This window comes from Malania oleifera, chromosome 7, assembly GCF_029873635.1.
Source record: "Malania oleifera isolate guangnan ecotype guangnan chromosome 7, ASM2987363v1, whole genome shotgun sequence".
NCBI classification, from domain to species: Eukaryota; Viridiplantae; Streptophyta; class Magnoliopsida; order Santalales; family Ximeniaceae; genus Malania; species Malania oleifera.
Window position 1 is genome coordinate 36256235 of NC_080423.1, and position 23293 is coordinate 36279527.

The 23293-nt window shown below is 34.5% G+C and overlaps 1 protein-coding gene across 1 annotated transcript; it reads left to right on the top strand.

The window, feature by feature from the left end:
• Positions 1 to 375: 375 nt before the first annotated feature.
• LOC131160673 (uncharacterized) lies at positions 376 to 13795 on the top strand. The gene is made up of 3 exons (XM_058116528.1): positions 376 to 661; positions 856 to 993; positions 13468 to 13795. Exons 1-3 carry the CDS (start codon positions 571 to 573, stop codon positions 13482 to 13484), a joined length of 246 nt encoding a protein of 81 aa, XP_057972511.1. The 5' UTR covers positions 376 to 570; the 3' UTR covers positions 13485 to 13795.
• Positions 13796 to 23293: the final 9498 nt, after the last annotated feature.

Consider the following 23293-nt stretch of genomic DNA (forward strand, 5'->3'; position numbering starts at 1 on the left):
TATAATATATAAAAAATAAATAAAAAGTTTAGTATATACATAATATAAAAGATTTTAACATATAATATATAGAATTATTTATTATTAATTTATACTATTCGATTAACCGAACCCAAAAACAGAACCGAAAACCAAAAACTGAAATTTAATGAAAATCAAAACCAAACCAAATCAAATAAATATTTAATCAAACCAAACTTACCGAATTTACTTGGTTAATTCAATTTTAACCGAATTATGCTCATCCTTAGGCTGAAAAAAATTCTTATTTTCAGCCTTTATTTGTTTGACTAATAATTATGTGAAATTACTATAATATTATTTTTATTAATATAAATATATATTATTTTGCCATGCTGATTGGAGGATTGCACCACATTTGGGTCGGATGAACCCGATGGGTTTACCGGATTTGTCCGGGCGGGTTTTAAACCCATGGTAAAGCATACAGAAGTTTACAACCTCGAGTCCACTGCCACTCGCAGGAACTCAGGAAGGACCTCTGGAACATAACAGAACTGCTCGCCTATCCCAACCTGCGACAAGAGACGGAGAAGTTGAGGGAGCGAGATGCCGTTGAGTGCAACCTTCATCGGAGCTCTACTGGGATTTGGCACCCAGATGTACTCCAATGCTCTCCGCAAACTCCCCTACATGAGGCGTATTCTTCTTCTGCTTCTTCTTCTTCTTCTTCTTCTTCTTCATCAAACCCTATTATCATGAAATTCTCCACATTTCATCGGATATGTTCATTTCCTAATGGATTTATTGTTCCAGATTTCACATATTAACTAAAGTTTTGGGGTTTCGGTTCGGTGTTTGATCCTATTCACAATGAGTAATTCTTGTGTTCAGATCCGTGGGAGCACGTTCTGGGTATGGGACTTGGGGCAGTGTTCGTGAACCAGCTTGTAAAATGGGATGCTAAGCTTCAAGAGGACCTTGACAAGATGCTTGAGAAGGCCAAAGCCGCCAACGAACGCCGTTACTTTGGTACTTACAAATCCCTAGTTCTCTTTTTCTTTCTTTCTGTCCCTTTCTGTTTGTTTGTCTCCCTGTTTGTGCGTGCTTCTAATTTCATCTTATAGCAGCAGTAAAGATAACGGTTTCATTTCTGATATTCAGATGCGGTAGTGTTGTTTCTTTTTATATTTGATTTGTTATTACGGAAGGCTGTTATATTTTTGAGGGTTCTATGTGGCTGCAATTGCAAATATGTCGAAGTATTATATTCCACAAAAATTAACCTATATTGAGCACCTAGTGCTTGCTTCCGAAAACTTGCTTGCTCAATCACCATAGATCAAACAATGCAAACTTATTGAATTAGGAAAACCAAGATGGTTTTGGTTTTTTCCTTAATCAAGAGGACAATGGTAATTAAAAGTAATAGCAAGTAATGGACAAAATAATCGACACTAGACAAATAACAGGTTTCCTAAAAGAAAGTCACATTTACGTAGTGTTTAATATGCTGGAGATCATAACATTTTTAACCGTTCTAATTTCTTAGAATACTCCAAAAGGATGAAATTCTCTGTTCTAGGAGACAACTTGCTATGGCTAGTTTGTTAAGCTTGAGCATGGACTAAACAAGTGAATCGTACTGCTTGAAGCAGTGTATGAAAGATAGGAGCATCTAGATACACAACTGGGGAAAGAATTTTAGTATCCATGACCCTAGGTAACATTCTATTAATTAGAAAACAGGCTGTAAGGGCTACATCAGTCAAAATGTTTTTGAAGCGTTCATATCAAATAATATGGATTTAGTTAAGAAAATATTGCATATTTTTCCGCTTGGCAACCCCATCCATTAAGGAGTGTAGACTGTGGAGAAGATTGAATCTGATATTGAATAAATTTGAGATCATTAGCTTAATGGAAATCTTAAAACTGATGCCAAATTGATTCTTTATTTTATTATAAAATTGGATGAATGCATTTAGGAATTAGGATCTTTCTACTAACAAATATAGCTACATCATGCGGCAAAAATATCCACTAAAGACACAAAATGCTGATAGCCATATTGGTTCTTGACTTTATAAGGGCCCAAAATATTTGAGTGAATTGAAAAAAAAAAAAAATTTACAAAATTTACCCAAGTAAGGGAGCAAGGACTACTATTTTTTCTTAATCATGCTCGAAACCAAATATGAGTGATGTCTTAAATTTGGAAAAAAGAAAAAGAAAAAAAAAACTTGGTGAACCTTTACTCCTTTAGAGAGAGGGATGTCCTAGTTTAGCATGCCACTAATTGAGAGAAACACCTCCCAGGAAGATACCAAGGGAGAAAAAACTAGAATTACCACCACCAACATCAAAACGATACTGTCCATCCTTCTCAAGCCTTCTACCACTCGTCATTTTTGTTTGGATATCTTGAATAGCATAAAAGGACAAAATGTTATTGAGCAGTTGAGAGGTAAGCTTGCTCAGGAATAACAATATTCAAGCAGAACATAGGCATGCATGGTACAAAGGAAAGAGGAATACAAGTAAAAGAAAAGATATGTCCACAGCCAGAGAAAGGAGTAATCAAACCATCTGCTAAAGATACTTTAGAGTTGTGAATGCCAAGTTTCATGGATGGGAATAAACCAAATATACATGTAATGTTGGATGGGGCACCATAATCAGTAATCCAAGGATTGGAAGGCAAGGAGGATAGAAGCCTTGCAGTACCTAAACAATTCCTAGCAGCACTAGACACTTGGGAAGGCTGAGTTTGAAGTTGCTAGACTATACATTTCAGATTGTTGAATGCCTTCTGGACACAATGGATGATGTGCTCATCACCACGAGTTGGATGGCTAGGTTTTCTAGAAGAATACATTTGACTCCATTTCAGAATTACCTAGCAACAAAAGACATGTTGGCTCAGCATGGTTTTCTCTAGAGTTTCATCATCAATCAACTATTTGGTTCTCTTATAGCAATGAGTGCACACTTGAGCACTGCCATGACCAACACCCTACCAATGCCAACACCAGTTGCACAACCTCCCTTTGAACCCATGTGTCTCCATATGTTCCCATCTTTCCCACGGCCAGAGGCAGCAATGACCATGGTTGAACTCCCCTTAGGAGATTGTTGGAAGAACCACCAGTCCTGTCTTTGGTAATACTTTGAATTCAACCGTTCACTTCATTCATAGATCACATGGAATCTGCAATAAGAATCTTGATATTGACTTGCAAAGAACTCAATCCAGAAAAGAATTTTGCAGAAAAAAAAAATATATACCTGCTGCTTTTATCCATTTTAACATTTGTACTTATTGGCTCGTAAGTGTTTTGTTTCTCTGACATGCCCTTTAGATTATTGTAATAGTGACTGTAAGCCCATTCTCTTGATTGAAACTGAAAATATCTTCATGGAATGAATTGTTCTTGTTTGTATCTAGTATCTTTATTCTTTAGACCTTACTAATTACCTGTATGTTTTGTTTTAATACAAGTTCTTTATTTTTAAAACCTAAGTTCTTTATATTCTTATAGATATGAGTGACTATTTTTAGCTGTAATTGTCCTGACAAGAGGTTGATCATTTATTTGTATGCTTTTTTTTTTTTTTTTTGACATTCTTTAGTAATTTTCATTTTTCTTATTCGTTGGTGTTCAGTTGGTCTTCTCCTATTGTCCTTAATTTGATATTTTCTCTCTAGCAGCTTTGTTCATTTCATAAATTGACATTGCAGCACTTGTTGGAGTTCTCTCACCACTAATGTCTTTGTTGGTACAGCTCTTTCTTTGAGCTACTCCTTGTTAAAATTGGGAACCTACCTTAAATCATTGGGAAACTTTGGGATTAAATTGAGTAATCTTAAAATAGTCAATCTAGCCTTTAAGAAATTAAGGCAATTGCCCATTTTACGCCATTGCTTAAAATGGGATGAGGGTTATGAAAATGAAATTACTCCGCGTGATGTTTAGCTGCGAAGTTAAATTTTTATGGACCACACATAGTATTAAATGGTGAACAAGACTCATATAACTAATTCTATACAGTAAAATTTAAGCATTTTCTGTTCTTGCTATTGAAGTTAAGAGAATTAGAGAAGATTGTGCATGTGAAAACTAATAAATTACATAACAACGTTTGATTCATGAGAAGATTGTTGGGTGAGGATTAAGGATTTATTTTAATAAAAGAAAAGATATAGGAAGGGATAGATAAAGCAGGTTGGGTAAAATGGAGAAGTGCTTCAAGTGTGCTCTGTGATCGTAGAATACCCTTGAAATTAAAAAGGAAGTTTTATAGGATAGCTATAAGACCAGTTATGCTATATGGATCAGAATGTTGGGTAATGAAGAAACAGAATATTCAAAAAGTAAAAGTTGTCGAGATGAGAATGCTTAGATGGATGAGTAGTATAACATGGAAAGATAAATTAAGGAATGAACATATTCGTGATAAGTTATGTTTAGCTCCTATAGAAGATAAGATAACAGAGGGATGATTCAGATGATATGGACACTTGCAACGTAGGCCACATAGTGTGTTAGTGAGGAAAAGTGAGTTAGCTACTATGGGGGGCAGTAGAAGGGGTAGAGGTAGACCTAAAATAACTTGGGAGGAAATAGTGAGTAAAGATTTAATATCCCTAAATCTATCAAAAGAAATGGTCTATGATAGCATAAATTGGCAGAAAATGATTCATATAGCCAACTCCACCTAGTGGGACTTAAGAAGGTTTTGTTGTTGTTGTTATATAGTAAGGGATAGAATATATTATCAGAGAGATGATAGTAAAACCTCAAAAGGAAAATATAGAAAAAGCAAAAAAAAGAAAAAAAAGAAAAAAGAAAAAAAAAGAATATATAATAAAAATTGCCAAGAAAACCCCTCTTAAGCCCATCTCATCATAGTTTACTGAACACTTCAAATTAGCTAATTCCCTTGGACCCTTCTTCACCTTAGATTTACCACCATCATGCTAACTTCATTTCCTCCATGATCAGAAAAAATTGAGGCCCTAGTTATCCAACAAAAATGAGTTTGAAGGTCCTTCCCAGAAATTAGTTTAACTGGGTTGGGCAGAATTCCATCTCTTACCTTTTGCTCTTCATTAGGAACATCATCCTCAAAATTATTGATTCCATCCAACCTTCTAGAGGAGGTGGCGCATATGATAGGTCTCTGAGGTGATCAGAAGAAGAGTTGGAAGAGTATCCATGCTTATTCCTAGTTTGATCCAATTGTAAACCCCTATCACATTCAAAATTGCTACTGCTTACACCATTATCATCCGGGACATCCCCCAATCTCTTTCTATCCGTACAAGTATCAGCCCTCTCACCAATTGGCTCCTCCATTATATTTAGAACAGCTTTTCAATCTCTTATACGATTTTATTTTATTTTATTTTATTTTTGTTTCTCACCGGAAGAATCTCGATTTACTTCGAGATGTTTGTTCATTTTGAAATTCATTTGCAATTCCTTATGGCGAACGTTAACTGCATGACTCCTCCAAATTATCTGAATTATCAGCTGAATTTCACTCTGAACCAACAACAAAACCCTGAATTTCATTCATCCTCACAAAAATTATGGTTCTTAGACGAAGCATCCCCTATTTCATCCCTAAAACCCTGCTCACTAACATTACCCTCGTGAACTGGAGAAAAATCTCCCTCTAGAATATTAATTGAATTTTAGAAACCAAGCTTTATAATTTCACCTCTCTCTCTCTTTTGTTTTCAGAACAGCAACTTCTTTCCTCTTGATCACTATCGATCTGATTTGAAGTTGAGCGAAACACTGACAGTTGCAACTTGCTTTTGCTTTGAAGGTAGATAAGGTTCCGCCAACTCAAAGGTTTTAAAAGGGGCCATGGGCTTCATTCTGATTGGAGACTTGACATTCAACCGGGATATTAGAACCAATAGAGATTAAATTTTGGGCCTGCCTATTAAGTTGGCCTAGCTGTGACTTACCTGGAGGGTTTTCCTTCTCCTTAACCAAGCCCAAAATAGAATCGTAAAATAGAGGAAAGCAGATATTGACAAAGTATGCCCAGGCCAAAGCAAGGCTAGGAGGGTTTCTTTCTATCTTGTTGTCAAAGCTTAAGCTTTTGTTAGTGTAGGATTTTTCCTTCATCTTTGAGACATGCATTGTTTTGATTTGTTGAAGTAATGTGACGTCACGCTAAATAAAAATAATAAACAAGGCTCAATGGAAAAATAAGAAATTCATTTTATAGACTTAAAATTCTATGACATGTGTAGGATTGTTTTTGATCTCATGATTAAATTTATAGGGAAAATCAGATTGCTATTTCAGTATTAGATCATAGAATTGTATGATTTTAAGGCTTGAATTGAAATTTCAACAATATTGGGGTGACTATTTACTCATTCTGGGGAGCTGTTTGGATTTCACTCGGCCTTTCTCTTAGTTCTGTGATTTTATATTGTGGTACATGTCATTATATTTTTTCTGTGCTTCTTTCTTTGCCCTCTGTGCACCCAAATATAGATGCAGCCCTTATTTATTTTCAGAAGTTGTTTACAATTTAAAAAATTTTATTTATATACAAATGAGGGTAAATTACTCTGAGACACCCTGAGTTTTTTCATAACCACAGCGAAACCCATCATGTTTCAATAATCAAACTAACAACCAATCAATTTAATTAAAAATGTTGACAATATTGATGTAAAAATAAAGTCAATCATATACCTTCTCTTCAATTAATTAGCAATATTTTATTGATTCGAGTTAATTGAAAAAGAGAATAAAAACTTTGTTTTTATAATGTTATGGCTGCAAACAATAGTGGCATTGATGATCTTTTGTTGTATGTGGTTGAAATCTCATATTGGTTGTATATAATTCTTTCTTGTCTATAGTCATATAGTATTTGTCCACATGCTTTTGAACTGCAACCTCCATAATTAATGGGGCATGATTTTGCCCTTTTTGGCCAAGTGCAAGTAAGCATGGAGAAGTTAAGGGGCTGTTTGGTATCATTGTCAAATATTATGAAAGTGAGAACTAGAAACAAAAACTAAAAACTAAAAAACAAGCAACCTATTTGGTTAATACTCCTAAAACTAAAACAAATTAAAAGCTTAATTGAACAAATGCTCATTTTTCGTTTGAATCAAATAACAATTAAAAGATATGATTAAAATAATAAATACATGAAAGAATATAGATTAAAAATGTTATGATAAAATAAATTTTTTTTATAACTATTGCTAAATTATTATATTTCAAAACTCACTTTTTTAATGCTGCAAGAACGTTCTTGTTGCACATGGCAGTTGCAAAATAGTGAAAATATTTTTTAATTGAGTAATTATTATTATTTCTTTTTTCAAAATTTTAGAAATTTAATGGTTATTTTTATTTTAATTGTATTTTAAAAAAAATTACATGGTCATTTAATTTTAATTCTAATAAAAATTAATGTATAAAATGAATGATTTAATCCATCGAATTTAATTTGAAAACTTAATTGAACAAGTGCTCATTTTTCCCTAAATCAAATAACAATTAAAAGGTATGATTAAAATAATAAATGCACAAAAGAATAAAAATAAAAAATTTTATAATAAGATAGAAATTATTGCAACTATTACTATATTATTATATTTCAAAACTCATTTTTTTTAATGCTACAAGAACAATTTTGTTGCACGTGGCAGTTGCAAAATAGTGAAAATAGATTTAATTGAGTAATTAATTTTTTTTTTCAAAATTTTAAAAATTTAGCTGTTCTTTTTTATTTTAATTGTATTTAAAAAAATTTACTTGGTCATTTAATTGTAATTCTAATATAAAATAATGTATAAAATGAATGAATTAAGCCATGGAACTTAATTTTGAATAATAAAGTGTTCTGTCAGGTTTCCAAAAACAACTGAAATTGGAAAAATAGTGATGTAAACAAATGTGTTGTTATGATCTGTTTCTTCCTAATACAAAAACAAAAAGCATAAAATAGAAATGATACCAAACAACCCCTAAAATATCATATTTTTGCACAACTAAACAGCAGTGATCAAATAGCGCATAAGACTCACTGGCATGTTGCACGTGCCTTCTTGTGGTGGGCCAAGCTTGTTCAAGACATTATGCTTGCCTATGACCGTTTTCCCTGTGTACCAGAGATGGGTGACTCTCATGTAGGCAGTAGTGTAGGTTTTATCCTTTGAGTAGGATAATCCCTTAGTGTAAAATGGGAGTATGAATCCTCGGTCAGTTTTATATTTCTTGGTGTCAGACCTTGAATAGTGTAAAAAATTTTTTAGGAGAGGGTGAGTGTTCATCAAACATGGTAAAACTCACTAGCTTCGTAAATGTGTTTAGCCTATTGGCCACTTTCACTAAACACACGTTGCCTACGAAGGTGTTAATAATGAATTGCGTTGTTTTACAATTTATTATGCGACTCTTGTCTACTTGCACTGCTTCTGTTTTACTTTATATTTGATGGTTAAGGATTTGTCTATATAGTAAAATGGGGTGGGATACTTTCGGCTGACTAGTTAAGCACCAGTGTTATAAGTAGTGCTGCACGACCTTTCACAAGGTGTAAAGTGTTCAGCTCGTGACACTACTTGATGTAAGATTGAATAAGGTTTCCTTCTGCTTTGATGATTTAAATTTCAATTTATTGCCACAAAGGGTAAAAGTGGTATATTTTAATCAAAAGTAGAAAAATATTATTATTAATTTGTATTTTATTCATCATATATTAAGGGAAGGGGTCTTTGTTGAATGAGTGCTGAGCCTTGTGGGGTCTTGGTGTAGTTTTTGAAGAGATATGGAGTGTAAGTTATGTGAAGCATGTGGTTTACCCTGCAGAGAGTAGTCTGTTTTTATATATAATTATAGAAAATTATTATATTTTTAATAAAAGAATCATAGAAAAGTTTTATATTGTAGTTTCTGTCATGTCTAATGTGTGTTTGTTATGTAGAAGAAGTTGTGCTTTTGCTTTTTTTAATTGTATATGAAGTGTGCCGAAAATGTGATTTTAATGTTGGACTTCTGATGTTTGAAATGGGTTTTGGCATGGAAATAGCTCCTTTATAGAAGTTTTGGTCCTATTTAGTGGTTGAAATGAGCTTTTTCTGCTTTCACTCTTCCAGAAATGTGTGTAATATTTTTCTCACGTGCAGAACTGTTACAATGGTAGTGGTCTTAATATGATGCAATGAAATGAGAATGGAGAAGTATTTGTAGAAACCCGCCAAAATAAAATTCAGGATGATGTTCCCCTTGGTTTTGACTGATCAATATGGATAATTCTTTTTTTTCATAGGTATTTTATTATGTATTATTTGTGGTTTTGCGCAAATAATACATAACTAATCTGGTCAATATACAGAAATAATTTGTCTTGTCTGAGATAGAAAGAATTCCCTTTAATCTGAACTGATCATGTGAAAGCTTTTTCTGCCATGGCCTATGAAAGCCATGACGGAGTTGTGTGGTGACGGAAGCTACAGGAGCAGAGAAAGAGACTTTTGCGACCCTCTATCATTGATCTCTGGCTGTTCATTGTTTTGGATGACTACATTAACTAGTTTGAACATGTAATTTGTGCAAAACACCTAATCTGGACAAGGTAGGGGAGGGGATTTTATTTTCTTGCTTGAGCATAATCTGATTTGTAATTGGTGGGTGAGAATTTCTTTAGCGGCAGCAGAATGGTTCCCTGAAGCAACTTTTTAAATGGTGAGGGCGTAAGGCAAGGTGTATCAACTCTTAAGAGGCATGGCATAAGCCTTTAGGCGTTGGGGAGTAGGCCTTTTGTGAATTTTATTTTTAGATCAAAATATGTAAATAAATTACATATATTTTAAAAATAAAGAAAAAAAAAGAAAATCATAAATATAATATTAAAGAAAGATCTAAAATAATTTGTATACTTGTTGGCTGTTCAAAAATTGCAACTTGGATTCATAGTAGTCAAAAGGCGCAAGGCACCTTGAGCATGAAGGGTACTTGGAGCGGAGGAGCAAGGGACGAGGCGTAGGTGCGCGCCTCACAGAAGTGAGGTGCACAATTATTAAAATTGTGTACAATGCCTGTTTGGTGGGTAATATATGAACACATTAATAGTAATATTAGAATTTAAAATGCCAAAATATTCAATACCAAAATTGGAAATGCAGTGAAATTACCAGGCTGAAGGCCCAAAAGCATCAACATGGTTCAATATCAAAAGAAAAGAGTATATAAAAGATTTCAAAGTGTAAAATCTAAAAATCCTCCTCAATCATCAGTCATCACTCATCAGTAGAAACAAAATTACAAAACAGCAGCTAAATTCAGTAAAAAATGTTGTATATTCATTATAAACTTGTGTTAAACTACATAATTAATTGCATATTATATAATATTAACTTAGTGGCTTAATGCAAGTTAATATTATAAGAAGCAGCAGGCAGCACGCAGCAGGCAGCACGCAGCAGGCACCGGAAGAACTGAAGAAGAAGACTTACTAGTTTGAACTTCGAAGCAGTCTGACGACTCATGAAGACTCGAACCTCGAAGACAAAGGACTCATGCTGGTTGGAAGGCTTGAAGACGAAAGGCTTGTGCTGGTTTGAAGGGTCAAAGATGAAGGGCTTCTGCTGGTTCGAAGGGTTGAAGATGAATCCTGCTGGTTCGAGTCGAAGGCTCGTAGATGAAGGGCTAGGGCTGGTTCTGTCCACGTTTCTTTCTTAACAGGTTAAAAAATTTTAAGGTGCAACTCAATGTGCCTGGAGCATCAGTGCGCTTCAGTGCACCTACCAGCGACTCTTGAAGGTCGCATCGCCTCAAGAGGAATGAGGCCCTAGCCTCATTGCCCCACTGTGCCTCACTCTTTTGACTACTATGCTTGAATTTTTTATGTAAATCATGATAGGAGATAGTTATGACATTATAAAGTTCAAATTATTTTCAAAATATAAGATACAACTCTCAATTATTTCGAAAATGTTGAGGTTCAAGAGATTTAGAAATTAACTTATATTATGACATTCCTTTTATATAAATATGGAGTTAAAATTTTCTAGCTAAATCTATCTATAGAATCGCACAGCCAAAATGTGTGAGCCTCAACTAAAAAGGCTCAAAAGGTGTGCTTTTGGTACAAGTGCATAAGCCTTAGCATGTAATGCATTGGCCTTTTAAGGACTTGGCATTTTAGATTAATGCTCAAGGCGATTTAGGCATGCCTTGCTTTAGGCGATCCTTGATTGATCCTTTTAAAACATTGTGTGAAAGATTTTTGTAAGGCTGGGATGATGTTTTTGAAGCATAAGATTTGGGAAGATGATCTATTGGGTGGTGATTAGATCCGCGAAGATGGGAAATTTTCTGGAGTTAGGTGTGGGCTAGAATTAAAAATTGTTTTCCGTGTTTATACCTAGTTGGCTTAAAGCAAATGGCGAGAGAAGCTTTGTGCATGAACTTGATTTCTAGTTGTGGCAATAGATTCTAGTGAGGGAGTTGATGGCTGGTTTACAGCAAAATTATCTGTCCTGTAATGAGGTTGTCTTGGCTGACCGGAAAAGTCTGTGAGATGTGGAGTTCTGCAGGCAGAGCAGATGATATCAGTATGTGAACAGTGAAGGACCATCATTCGGGTGGTGCAAAGGGTGTTCCAGAGACACAGTAGGGTTTTGTTTGTGGAGTAGGCATGGGAATGATGTTGGGGTGGAGTGGCTGAGATGTTTTGACAATCATGGTATCTAGTCTAGCATTTGGGTTGTAAGAGGAATGTCCATGTTAGATTACTACTTACTAAAAGTTTAAGCTATTAGGTTGTGACCAACAATGTATATCAAGCTTTGACCCCCACATGTGCAGCCTGACAGCATGTGGAGAGAGAATAAGACAATAAATAACACCCAGGGAACACAATCATTTTTTAAACACCACACAATAAACATGGGTAACAAGACTTGAACCTAGGACCTCCTGGTAACCAGCTCTTATAGCATGTTAGTTTACCTAAAAGCTTAAGCTATTCGGTTTTGGGGTCAACGATATATATCAAGCTTTAACGGTCAGCTTAATTACCAGTTGGGCCCGCAGCTGTCTTTTAACAAACAGGCCAAAGCAAAGGCTTTGTTGGTGTAAAGAAGGCTCAGTCAACTATGTGGAGGCCTCTTCTGCGTCGTATATAGATGGTCAAGCCCAGAATGCTCAAGCAGGCACGTGCCAGTTGAACAATACTATTGCTCTCCCTTCTTTTCTAAATTTCATCCAACTATGTGGAGGCCTGTTCTGAATTGAATGTAGAGATGGTTGAGCCCAGAAATGCTCAAGCAGGCACTCACCAGTTGAGCAATACTCTTGCAATCCCTTTTCAAATTTCAAAATATGTGTAGTGGCAAATATTCAAAAAGATAAGGGCATTAATGGTCAGTCTCGGATCGGAGAATGATTAGAGTCGCTGACAGCTTCAGCAGTAGAAAAGGGAAAGAAAAGTCTGTCCCTGAGAGCGGAAAGTATTCAGATGAGGAGAGTTCAGGGATTGGCAAGGGCCTGTATTAACCAAGAAAATATTATTCTAACAGAGAAAATTCTTTGGCAATTTGCTGGTGAAAACACTATTAATGTCCAAGTGCAGTATCATTCAGCAAATGTTGCAATTCTTGAAAGTAGAGTTGGGGTTCAGAGCACTCGTGCAATGGTCAAAGTGAGGCGTAGTGCTGGGTCTGGTAAGGATGATGAAATAGGGTTTTGAAATGCCAGAAAATTTTGAACAAGAATCCCTAATTCTGAGGTGCACACTGACAAAGTTTTATGAAGGCAGCAGATAGCAGTTTTTTCTCTTGTAGAAACTCAATCAACACAAGAAGCTTTGGGGAGAGGAGCTTGAGGGTAGTTTGAATTTGGTGAAGAAATGGGGATATGAGTCAGATGAGGGGGATGAAATTGATTGAGTTCTTTGTGATAATTGTTTGTTTTTGGCTGAATTTCATGAGAAGTATAATTGTGCTTCAAGCTTGGGTTTCGCAGAACATTCTCATGTATTTACTCGTGATGGGGTTGGGGCGGATTCCAGTTTTGAGAAAGGTATTATAAAGAGCAGTTATTGTTCTGGTTGGTGGCACGAGGATTGGAGTCAAAGGAGATGGTATTTTGAATTAATAGTGTTAGATATTTGTTATTTTTATTTATTTTATATTCTTATTTGGTTTTCTTTCTTGAGGACTTCTTGTCCTCTCCGACTCTATTCCTTCACTTCGTGTCCTAATGAATTTATTTTGTACAACTAAAAAGACAACTAAAAAAAAAGTAATTAATTTATAAAAAAGAAAATAAACAAAGCCATGTCACCCGCGTATTGTGTGTCCGATGACTATATGACCCATATTACCAATGGTAGGTCTTAGCTTTTGCTTAGGAGTCGTCATTTGGTCCAAATTCTTAGCTTGTTCATTGAATTTGACAAATACTGAGACTGAATTGTGCTAACCATATTAATATTTACTTCCTACTGCAGATGAAGATGATGAATAGCCCTGGTGGTCGTGGAATGTGGCTTCTTCAGAAGTGGTATTTAAGTATTTGGAATATGGTAGGTGCCAACTAGTGTGTGTATGTTATACGGGGGGGCTATAGATGCCTGCTTGCTTTTATATCTTCGACTGCTGTCTGCTGCTCCCTGGCTGTAACACTGTTGTTCTCCATTTCTTCCAAGTGAACTTGGTAATGCATTTGTAATGTAACCGCATATTGCAAATCCAGCAGCCAGCGCTAACTGGAATCAATTGAATAACTTTTCTGGCACAAACATTTTTTTAATTTAATATAAGAGCCCGATTGAAACATAAGTATTGCAGCGGCAGAGATTTTGTTTTAGTGCAAAGGAATCGCAGCTTCATATATCTCATGAGTTTGGACTTCTATAAATTTTTCTTGGAGCTGGTATATAAATTCTGTTGATCGGAAAACAAAGAAACACAGTAATAACAGTAATAAGCAGTTGATTCTCCTATGAAGAAACGGACCGACAAACAGGGATGTAAATGTGGTTGTTTTTCCACTTAAATGTTAGGCTGAACACTTGGGTTGGGTTGGGTTGGGTTGGGTGTTGCAATGCCCTATTAATAGCTCCCTAACTAAAAGCTAGGGTTGTGTATGGTTTAAGAAATGCTTATTAGTCATAAGAAAAGAATTTGATAAATTGTATTTAAATATATATAAAAAAAAAACATGTTATTATCATGAATTTAATGATAAAATAGAATTTTTTATAAATTCATAATAAGGATCAAATAAGGAATAATAATAATAATAATAATAATAATAATAATAATTATTATTATTATTATTATTTGTTTATATTTCATGTTAGATGCATTAATAAAGAATGAGCAATAACCATTATTTATATTTGTGAACTTCTAATAGTACAACTTAAGAATAGCTGTCAAACGCTTGAGAGTCGAGGATTCCATTAGCGATCAAAATGTGATTTTGACTTTTATCTTTTTTTTTTGGATAACGTCCGGGTGTCCCCAACCGGCATCTACCAGGTTATCCTGGGATGCATCACAGCCGGGACTAATCCCCACGCCCCACAGAACCCACCCCAAGACCCTGCAGGGAGGTAAATCGGGATTTGCTCAAGGCGGCAGGAATCGATCCCGAGCAGCTTTTAGACTTTTATCTTGTTCATCTATAGTTCCATGGAGTAGCTTTTAGATTTTTTATTTTTTATTCTACGTTAGTTTGGTTAAGTTTACCTAATTATTATTAATTAATTGATCTTTAATTAATCTTAAGGTCCAATGAAAATTGATTGCGACTTGTGAACTAGAGTCAAAGTTGGGACAGTATTATATAAGGGGAAGTACTAACATATTCTACACACTCTTTCCTTCCAAATGGTATCATAATAAATTTGAGATATTCAAACATCAATCAAGTGAAGACTTTCACTCTTCATTTTGTAATTAGGTTTCATTCCTTTAAATATCGTTTCATCCTCTTAACCTTTAGATATTCCATCAGAATTATAAGAATTTCCTCATTTGAAGAATCCCAAAAATATTTATCGTGCTGCTTTCAGATTCTTTCATTAGAATAGTTAAAAGAGTTTTCTTTATCAACATGTGGTGCATGAAATGAAATGAGTTAAATGGAGCATACATAAAAGATAACCAATTTTTAAAAACAAATTTTATTTACCTTTTTTTTTTTTTGCAATTTTTGATTTTTCATTAATTAATAAAAAGAAAACTAAGCCATAACTCCCTAAATAAATCGACTTAAAAATAAAAAAAAGGCTAAAAATAATAGGGGACTCAGAACCTAAAACATAATTTTTATTTAAGAAAATGTATTTTTTTTTTATCAAAAGAACCAATTACAGACATACAAATACAAATATAAGAAAATTACTATAAAATAAAAATAAAATATTTTTTTCTAATTTTAAATATTTTTTTGGAACTAATTGCATAAGAAAACAATTTTATCAATTTTTAAAAGTTTAAAAACAGAATAAAAATAAAATGAAAAAAATAGGAAAAATTGGTTAGACTGCTTTAAGTGGATCTGTTGGAGTTTTTTTTTCTGGTTTATATTTAAAATAAAATAAAATAAAATAATACCCTATTTAGGAAAATATTTCTCATAATGACTCTAACGTAATCTCGCTGCTTGGTCCAGCGAGATTTGTCATGCGTCAGCCCTAGCTTATCTCTCAGGCATTGTTTAAATCTCACTGGACAAAGCAATGAGATTTACTGTACATTCATTTTTTTTTTATCAATATTCCAAAGTATGTCATTTTCAAAAATCTTTTTAACTATAATTTGTAACATGAATTGTTTCAATTTTTTGTGTTCTCCTTTTTTATTTAGTTATTATAATAATAATAAATTAAATTTTTGGAGCGAAGAATCATTTATTAATTTAAATTTTCCCATATAATCAATTAAAAATTTTAATTTAATTAAGAATATTATTTTTTAACATAAATTAATATAACAGTCATACGTTATAAATGTATACTAATATAAATGTATGTGAAACGAGTGGAACATGTGAATGCATACTAATAACAGTCACAAATAAATAGTGTCAAAACTATTTATTGTTGTTCATTTATTAACTAAAAATAAAAATTATTTTCCAAAACTAAATGGACACTATATGTTTTTAGAATTATTCAAACAATTTGATACTCACAGAACTCAATATAATGCTTACAAATAATGTATATAAGAATCTTTTTACTTACAGAGATTGGGAGGCAGCACACAGTGCAAAAACTAGCACTCCATACAAACCAGAATTGCATGACTCATCATCATAACTCTCTATGAAGTAATAATAATCTATAATAATTTTTTCCATGACTTTATTTCTTCTATTGTTTGTAAGTAATGTGAGGGGGAATCCCTTCATAAGAAGGGCCACACTCAAAAGACATGATGCTTGAGATTTCTTGTCACCGATAATAGAACTGTAAAATCGATCTATGGTAGATTGAGTGCTACAAGTAAGAAACACATAGATTGATCTTGCCAACTTTCTGAAAGCGCATCCAGGAATACTAACAGATTGAGAAGATGCCACTAACTTTAACAATGAGCTAAGTTTATCAACAACATCATTCACCACGTGCGCGTCTGCGTAACGTGCCATAAAGCACCAAAGTTCCATGACAATCTCCTTGCAAAGGAACTGAGGATGGAAGACATTCTCAAACAGGAAATACAGTACTTCTACCCCGGCTAGACTTGAACAAACCACAATCATGAAGCTTTTAAAAGTACGCAAAAGCCAATAAAACATTGGCTGCCAAGCTAACTCCTGGGATATTCCAATGTCATGAAATATAAGAATTTGAAAGACAAGCACTGAACAATACACCTCTTCATCAATAAAAATATTCAAAAGCCATTCAAGCTTCTAGCTATCCTGAGTCTCACATCTTGTTGAAGTTCACAAGAACTTCTTAGAAGACTCATAAAGAAAGCAACACGTCCTAGCAACAATACTCTTGACCCAGACATTGCTTCACAGCCCACTGCAAAGATTGCATCCATTGAAATCATCCCATCATAACTACTTGGCTTCCCATGGGTTGAAATTGAATCCATTTCATTAGTGAACACCCAGTCCCAAATTTGGAACTTAAGTTCCCCTTTCACTTGATTTGAATTTAGTAAGGATTGAAGTAAACTAAAAGAAATATGTTGGCTTAAAAAGTTATGCCACTGCTTCACTTGCATTTCTTAGAAGAGTTCCTTTGGTTAGTGAAATTGAAAAGGTTGAAATCATCACAACACAAAGCGCCATCTCCTTATAGAGTAAAAAGGCTTCACATGGATATAACAACAATATTCTTACTGTATTGATCAGGTTATAGTATACATTTATATTGGGAAACATATGAAACGAGGATGCTAACCATCACCTAATGATTTTTAAAGCATGCATCACTAGTAAAGGAAAGAACAAATTTAGTAGCTTTGTATTCATTATCGACAACATTTGCTTTGAACTCTTTCTCATTATTTCTTTGATTTTTTCTTTGTTTTTTCTCTTTATTATTGTTCTTAAGCTTGTAATAGTCAACTTTGATGTGTCAATTCTTCTTGCATTAATTGAAATATTTATTCACATGTCTTGATCTTGATTTAAATCTGTGGCTAAATAGAAACAAAAATATGGCTTTTAATACTTGATAATATCAATATCCATATCCTTTGGATCAAAAGTATTAATGTTATCGAGTATTAAAAGGATGATTTGCTTATCAATTATTTTCTTCATTATCTTAGATTAATCTTAACTCATTAGTTAATTAACTGTTTAATTAAGGGATGGGGGTTAGCGAATCCCGATTCAACTAGGTTTTGAATATTGGGCTAGATCAAATTATAGAGGTGTTTGTGCTTATCCAAGTCCTTTTTTTACACTTGTTACCCCCACTATTTCCTTGGGTTAATTTGAAATAGATCTGTGATCATAATTTTTTTTAACAATGTTTCATATGTGTAGGCATGTAAGTTCCTTGATGAGAAGTGGTGTCCCAAATTTGTGGTAATTGTTGCTCAGAATGATCATCACACTAAGTTCTTCCAAGCTGGTGGGTGTCCAGACAATGTTCCTCCTGGTAAGTGCACATGCTAGAATGGATTGGTTCTATCTCGTCAATTTTCATTTATCCTCCCCTCTTATATTGACCTACTGGTTTGATTGGTTCTAATTAATACTAAGACCAATGCATCTTAATCCCTTCCATGTTTTATTAGTGAGATTAACTAGGTTGTCTCCATATGATATGTACTCGGGAGGACTCTACTATAGTCCAAAAGGAATGTTGTAGCTGTAGATACCATGTTTTCAAATGTGAAGTAATGCCTAGCTAAAACACCGCTATTTCTTTCTTCTTCCGTCTTATAGGGTCTTGTGGGTTGGGAGATATAAACAAATTCTTAAATTGACTATTTAACAATTCAAACCCCAGTTACATTTTCACATGTTATTGAGGTGGGATAATTAGAGTTATTTACGCTTTTCAACCTTATATTCCAATTGTAATTATTTTACTACTTGCTTTAATATGTAGGGGACCACAATGCCCCACACATTACCATGTGTTGTTAGATGAGGCTGGTTTTTCTACGGATGATGTGCAGGATCTTGTTCATTCTTTCTCATATGTGTAAGTAGATTCGGGCCATTGTAGCTACTGAAATGATGGTTATTGAACAATTTTAATTAAAAATAATCTTACTATTAGTGTATATTTATAATGTATGACTGTTATATTGTCGACTAGTGACTCCCATTGCCGATATTCAGCCATGCACTTTGAGTTGTTTATTTGTTGTTCAACCAATATTCTATAATATGAATAATATCAAGTAAGTATTGGAGTTTAAAATTTGACATACATATCGACCTTACAACTTACAAGGTCATGTTTTGGTTAACTAATTCTTAAAATATAATTAATTTATCATTAATGTACAAAAACCTCATTAGTTAATTTATCATTTGTTGTTACAAAACTTAAATTCATTTACAACTTTCATTCACACCTGTCATAGACAACTTTTGAAATTAGGAATAGCTTCCCAAGAGGGGGGGGGGGGAATTGGATTCTTTTTAATTTTAATATATTTTTTTAAGCTTTACTTATGACACCAAGAAAAACACAATGAATAACTAATAATCACACTTAAAACTACTGAAATTTAAATTCACAAGCCAATCAATTAAACTTAAACAATTCAACCACTCAAACAAGAATCTTAGTACTTTTATCAATTTTCTTGTAGATGTTCACAACCTTCTTTAGATAACCTCTTTGTATGCACTTCTCTTGATTAAGATTTCCGCAGATTATCCAAACGTACTCCCTTTTAGGTTTCCGTAAAGGATTAATCAAAACATACTTTCTAAATATCAAGAGTCTTTGTTTATTTCTCACTTTAGAACTTGCAACTTGCACTTTAAATCACACAACAACAGCTTGTACAGAAAATAGAAAGTAAAGAAGAGAGAAAGACACAAGGTTTTTACGAGATTCGGCTTCAACACAACCTACGCCCTCGCCCTTGGTAAAACACTGAAGGGTTCCACTATAGCAGTTCCATTACTGAGTGGAACAATGCCTGTTTACAATCACTTCTTTACTAAGGCTAGAGCCTGTCTTCTCCAAACAATATACCATTGTTTGGTCAACGATCCAATAGCCTGGAATCGTCCAAAATCTACAAGAGAAATAACAAGAAGCTGGTGTACAAGAGATGCTCACACAAAGAGCAAGTTAGTACAATTGAAACTATGTACTTCAAAAGATAAATATCAAGAAAGAAATACACTTTTTAAGCTCAACAAGAATTTCACCAAATTCCTTTTCTCTAGATGAGAAATCAGTAATTTAACTTCAGGAATTGATGAACAAGAATATCAGAATCACAACACTTTCAGCTTGTAAGAGATTGATCAAGGTGAGACTTTGAGAACAAGAGACCTTATAAGAGATTTTCAATGCTTGGTGTATTTTTGATTTACAAAAACAATGTATTTATAGGCTTCCAAACAAGTTTCCTTGTTGCAAGAGTTTCCTTAGAGAGTTTCCCAAGCTAGAAAATTTGGAGCTCAAACGACTATAATTTAAAAAATTAGATTTTAAAAATTTGCCCATTGAACAGTATTCAGATGTCTGAAGAGTCGAGTTTAGTCATCTGAAGTTCCTGAAACCCCTTAAAAAATGAACTGTACACAGGGTCAGATATCTGAAGAGTGGGTTCAGACGTCTGAAGTTTCGAGTTCAGACGTCTGAACAGCTACTGCCTATTTTAGTTTTGTCCCAGGAAATCTTCAGACGTCTAGGCTTATTCTTCAAACATCTGAAGGGGTTCTGTGTGCTGTTCAGTCAGCTGAAGTTCCTCCCGTGAACAGTTGGTTGGCTAACAACTGTGACCCCACTTTAGTTTTTTAGCCACAACTTTTTCTTTATAACTCCAAATTTATTTATGTCAAAAGAAAGCTAAAAGAAAATCCTACAACTTTCATGTTGAACACTTTTTACAATAAGGAGATTTTGATAGAGAAAAATTTACCTCAATGCGGATATATAAAAACTGACAACATTTGGAAAAACTCTTTTTGGTGTTTTTCATTCCAAAAATGATTCTAACTTTTTTAAAATAATTTTTAACCTTATAAAAATATTTTCCAAGTATGTTAAAAGGCATCTAGGTCCAAGAAGTTAACCTAAGATCTTTAAAATATTTCAAACGATATTTTAAACATTAAAGCACTTACATGAGACTTCTAAGATATTAACATTCTAAACGCTCAAGTCTTTATGCTCGCTTTGGCCCTTTCTTGGTCTTCAAGCTTTAATATTCTTTGAGCTCTCTCACTTTGCTTTTCTTTGGCTCTTTTAACTTTAAACATTCCTTGGCTTTCAACAAATCATGCATGACCTTATATTCTTCAAGGTTTAATATATCATCTTTAAATCTATGCTTTGACTCATTTAAGCTTCATTTGATCCTTGTGAGCACTTTCACCTTACTTTCTCATATGTGAGCCCTAAAATAACATTACTCACACAAATATGTTAAATTCATTTGTTTGTTAGCATCAAAACAAGATAACAAGATTTTAAGCCTTATAAGACCAACAACTTTCATTTACATAGACATGTTAAGGAAAATGAACAAATATTCCTAATTATATACATAAATAATACAACGATGCTATACAAATGGAAAAATAAAAAATAGATGTTGTACAAATTAAATAAAAATAATCGATCATACTACTCTGTGCCGCATGGGGGTCATCTTCGGTTTCAGGGTGGCTGCCATCAGCGTCTGCCCTCACCTGGCATATCCTCCGCGTCTGGTGTCTTGTCCCGTCGACATGCTGTATGTCCAGAATCTCTGCCAATAGGAACTGCATCATCTACATCCATGTGAAGCGTATGGGGAGATAGCACATATGAAGGCTTTGGACGAGACCAAGGTGGGGAAATATTTGCCTATTTGCATCTGGGCACGTCGCAATTAGGAGTTTGCCCTTGTACTTACCGTACAAGTGTCCCATCCACACATATAACGGGAGGGCAGTGACGAAAATCCTGAATAGATGCTGCAAACGACCAAAATACGGATAAAAATGTTGTGGTGTTCTCGCTACCTAGAACAGGAGTCTACCACCAATTGACTATAGTCCTAGGATTGTACACGCACATCGGTTCCATCCACTTCAGCAACGTTTGATAGGATGTCTCCCAATCACCGAATACTTGGGAAATTTCCTCCTATTTGCCCAACCAAACCTTCTTATACGAGATCGAATAGCCGAAGCGATGATCAATGAACTCCTTCAATGTGGCAATTGATGTCGACGCATCTCCCCTTATCATATTCACTATCTCCATAGCAATGAGGGACAATGTGATTTGGTTATGATCCTATGAGAGAAGTTCATTTAAACACGTGTGTGGACCTCCATATTGGGTGATTTTGAATAATTAGTGTTTCATCTGATACATTGCATGTACTCTCTATCCGAAATCGAATTCTTACACCTAGCAACCTATAAATCTAGGGTAGATCGCACAACGTTGAAGTCATGGTGGGTTCAAGTATGATACATTTGCACTGCCGTTATCAACTGATTCTTCGACCCAAATATCATCCCCCTACTCAGCTTAGAGGATTCATCCCAACGAGTCACGTATATAGGAAGCTCCTCTACCGCAATTAAATTTGCAGCATCTACATCAATACGATGGTACATCGATGGTTCATCCATAAACTGGGAGTCGTACGTGGCATCAATTGTTTCACTGGGGGTGGGTTCACATCATCAGGGAACTTATTTAACCCTTCACCCGTTTCCTGCTCATACATGTTTTCATCTTGAAGATTAACATCGTTCGTAATGTTCATTCCCTCATCCAATGCGTCATTCACAATGGCAAACAACGATCCTAGACCCTTTGTTAGAACTTCTTCGCAACCTTCTCACGGATACGTGTCAGGAACAGGTGTTTCGTACGTCGGTGGCTCAAATGATGATCCTAGATATTCGTTAAAATCCATCGTAAGCATACCACCAACCTCCGCACTCATATCTATATGACGTGTTTATTGGGTGTCTTCCTCCACTTCACGCAAATGCTCGGCAGGCGCCTTTGGCTGCCTATCCGCGGCGGCACCCATTTGAGGAATGATTTCGACATATAACTACGCAGTTAAATATGTTGAACCTACGTAGTGTGCATCAAACACAATGCGCAAACCATAATCATCAGATATGGGAACAACCTCATAGAGGACTCTTTCATTGAACCCTTGCAAAGGGTATCTTGCGGTCACCCACAATGCATATCGATCTATATCAATATGCAAATATTTGTATATCTTTGTATACAGTTTATTTAATTTACACATATGACCAATTTATATTGGTCAAACCGGTTGAGTACTATAACTAACACCTTCTACTCCAGTGATAATTTCCCCCCCATATACAGTAACACTGTCACTGGAACACTGCTTGAACTTCCTACCATTTAGATTGACCCTCGAGATATAGTAAAGGCCTACAAAAAACAAAATTGTATATATAAGCACATCGCATAAGACATCTGTTCATTTATGCTAAGCTAATCAACTATAATCACGACTCAATTCATTATGCAGTAATCCTTTAAAATAAAGTTCGGCATGCAACATTTGTTAAGGCTGCAAGCACATGGTTGTCCTAATTTGTAACTCATAATTTACCTTAACTATCTACCTCTGATAAGGAGACCTATGTATGCATGATGATAA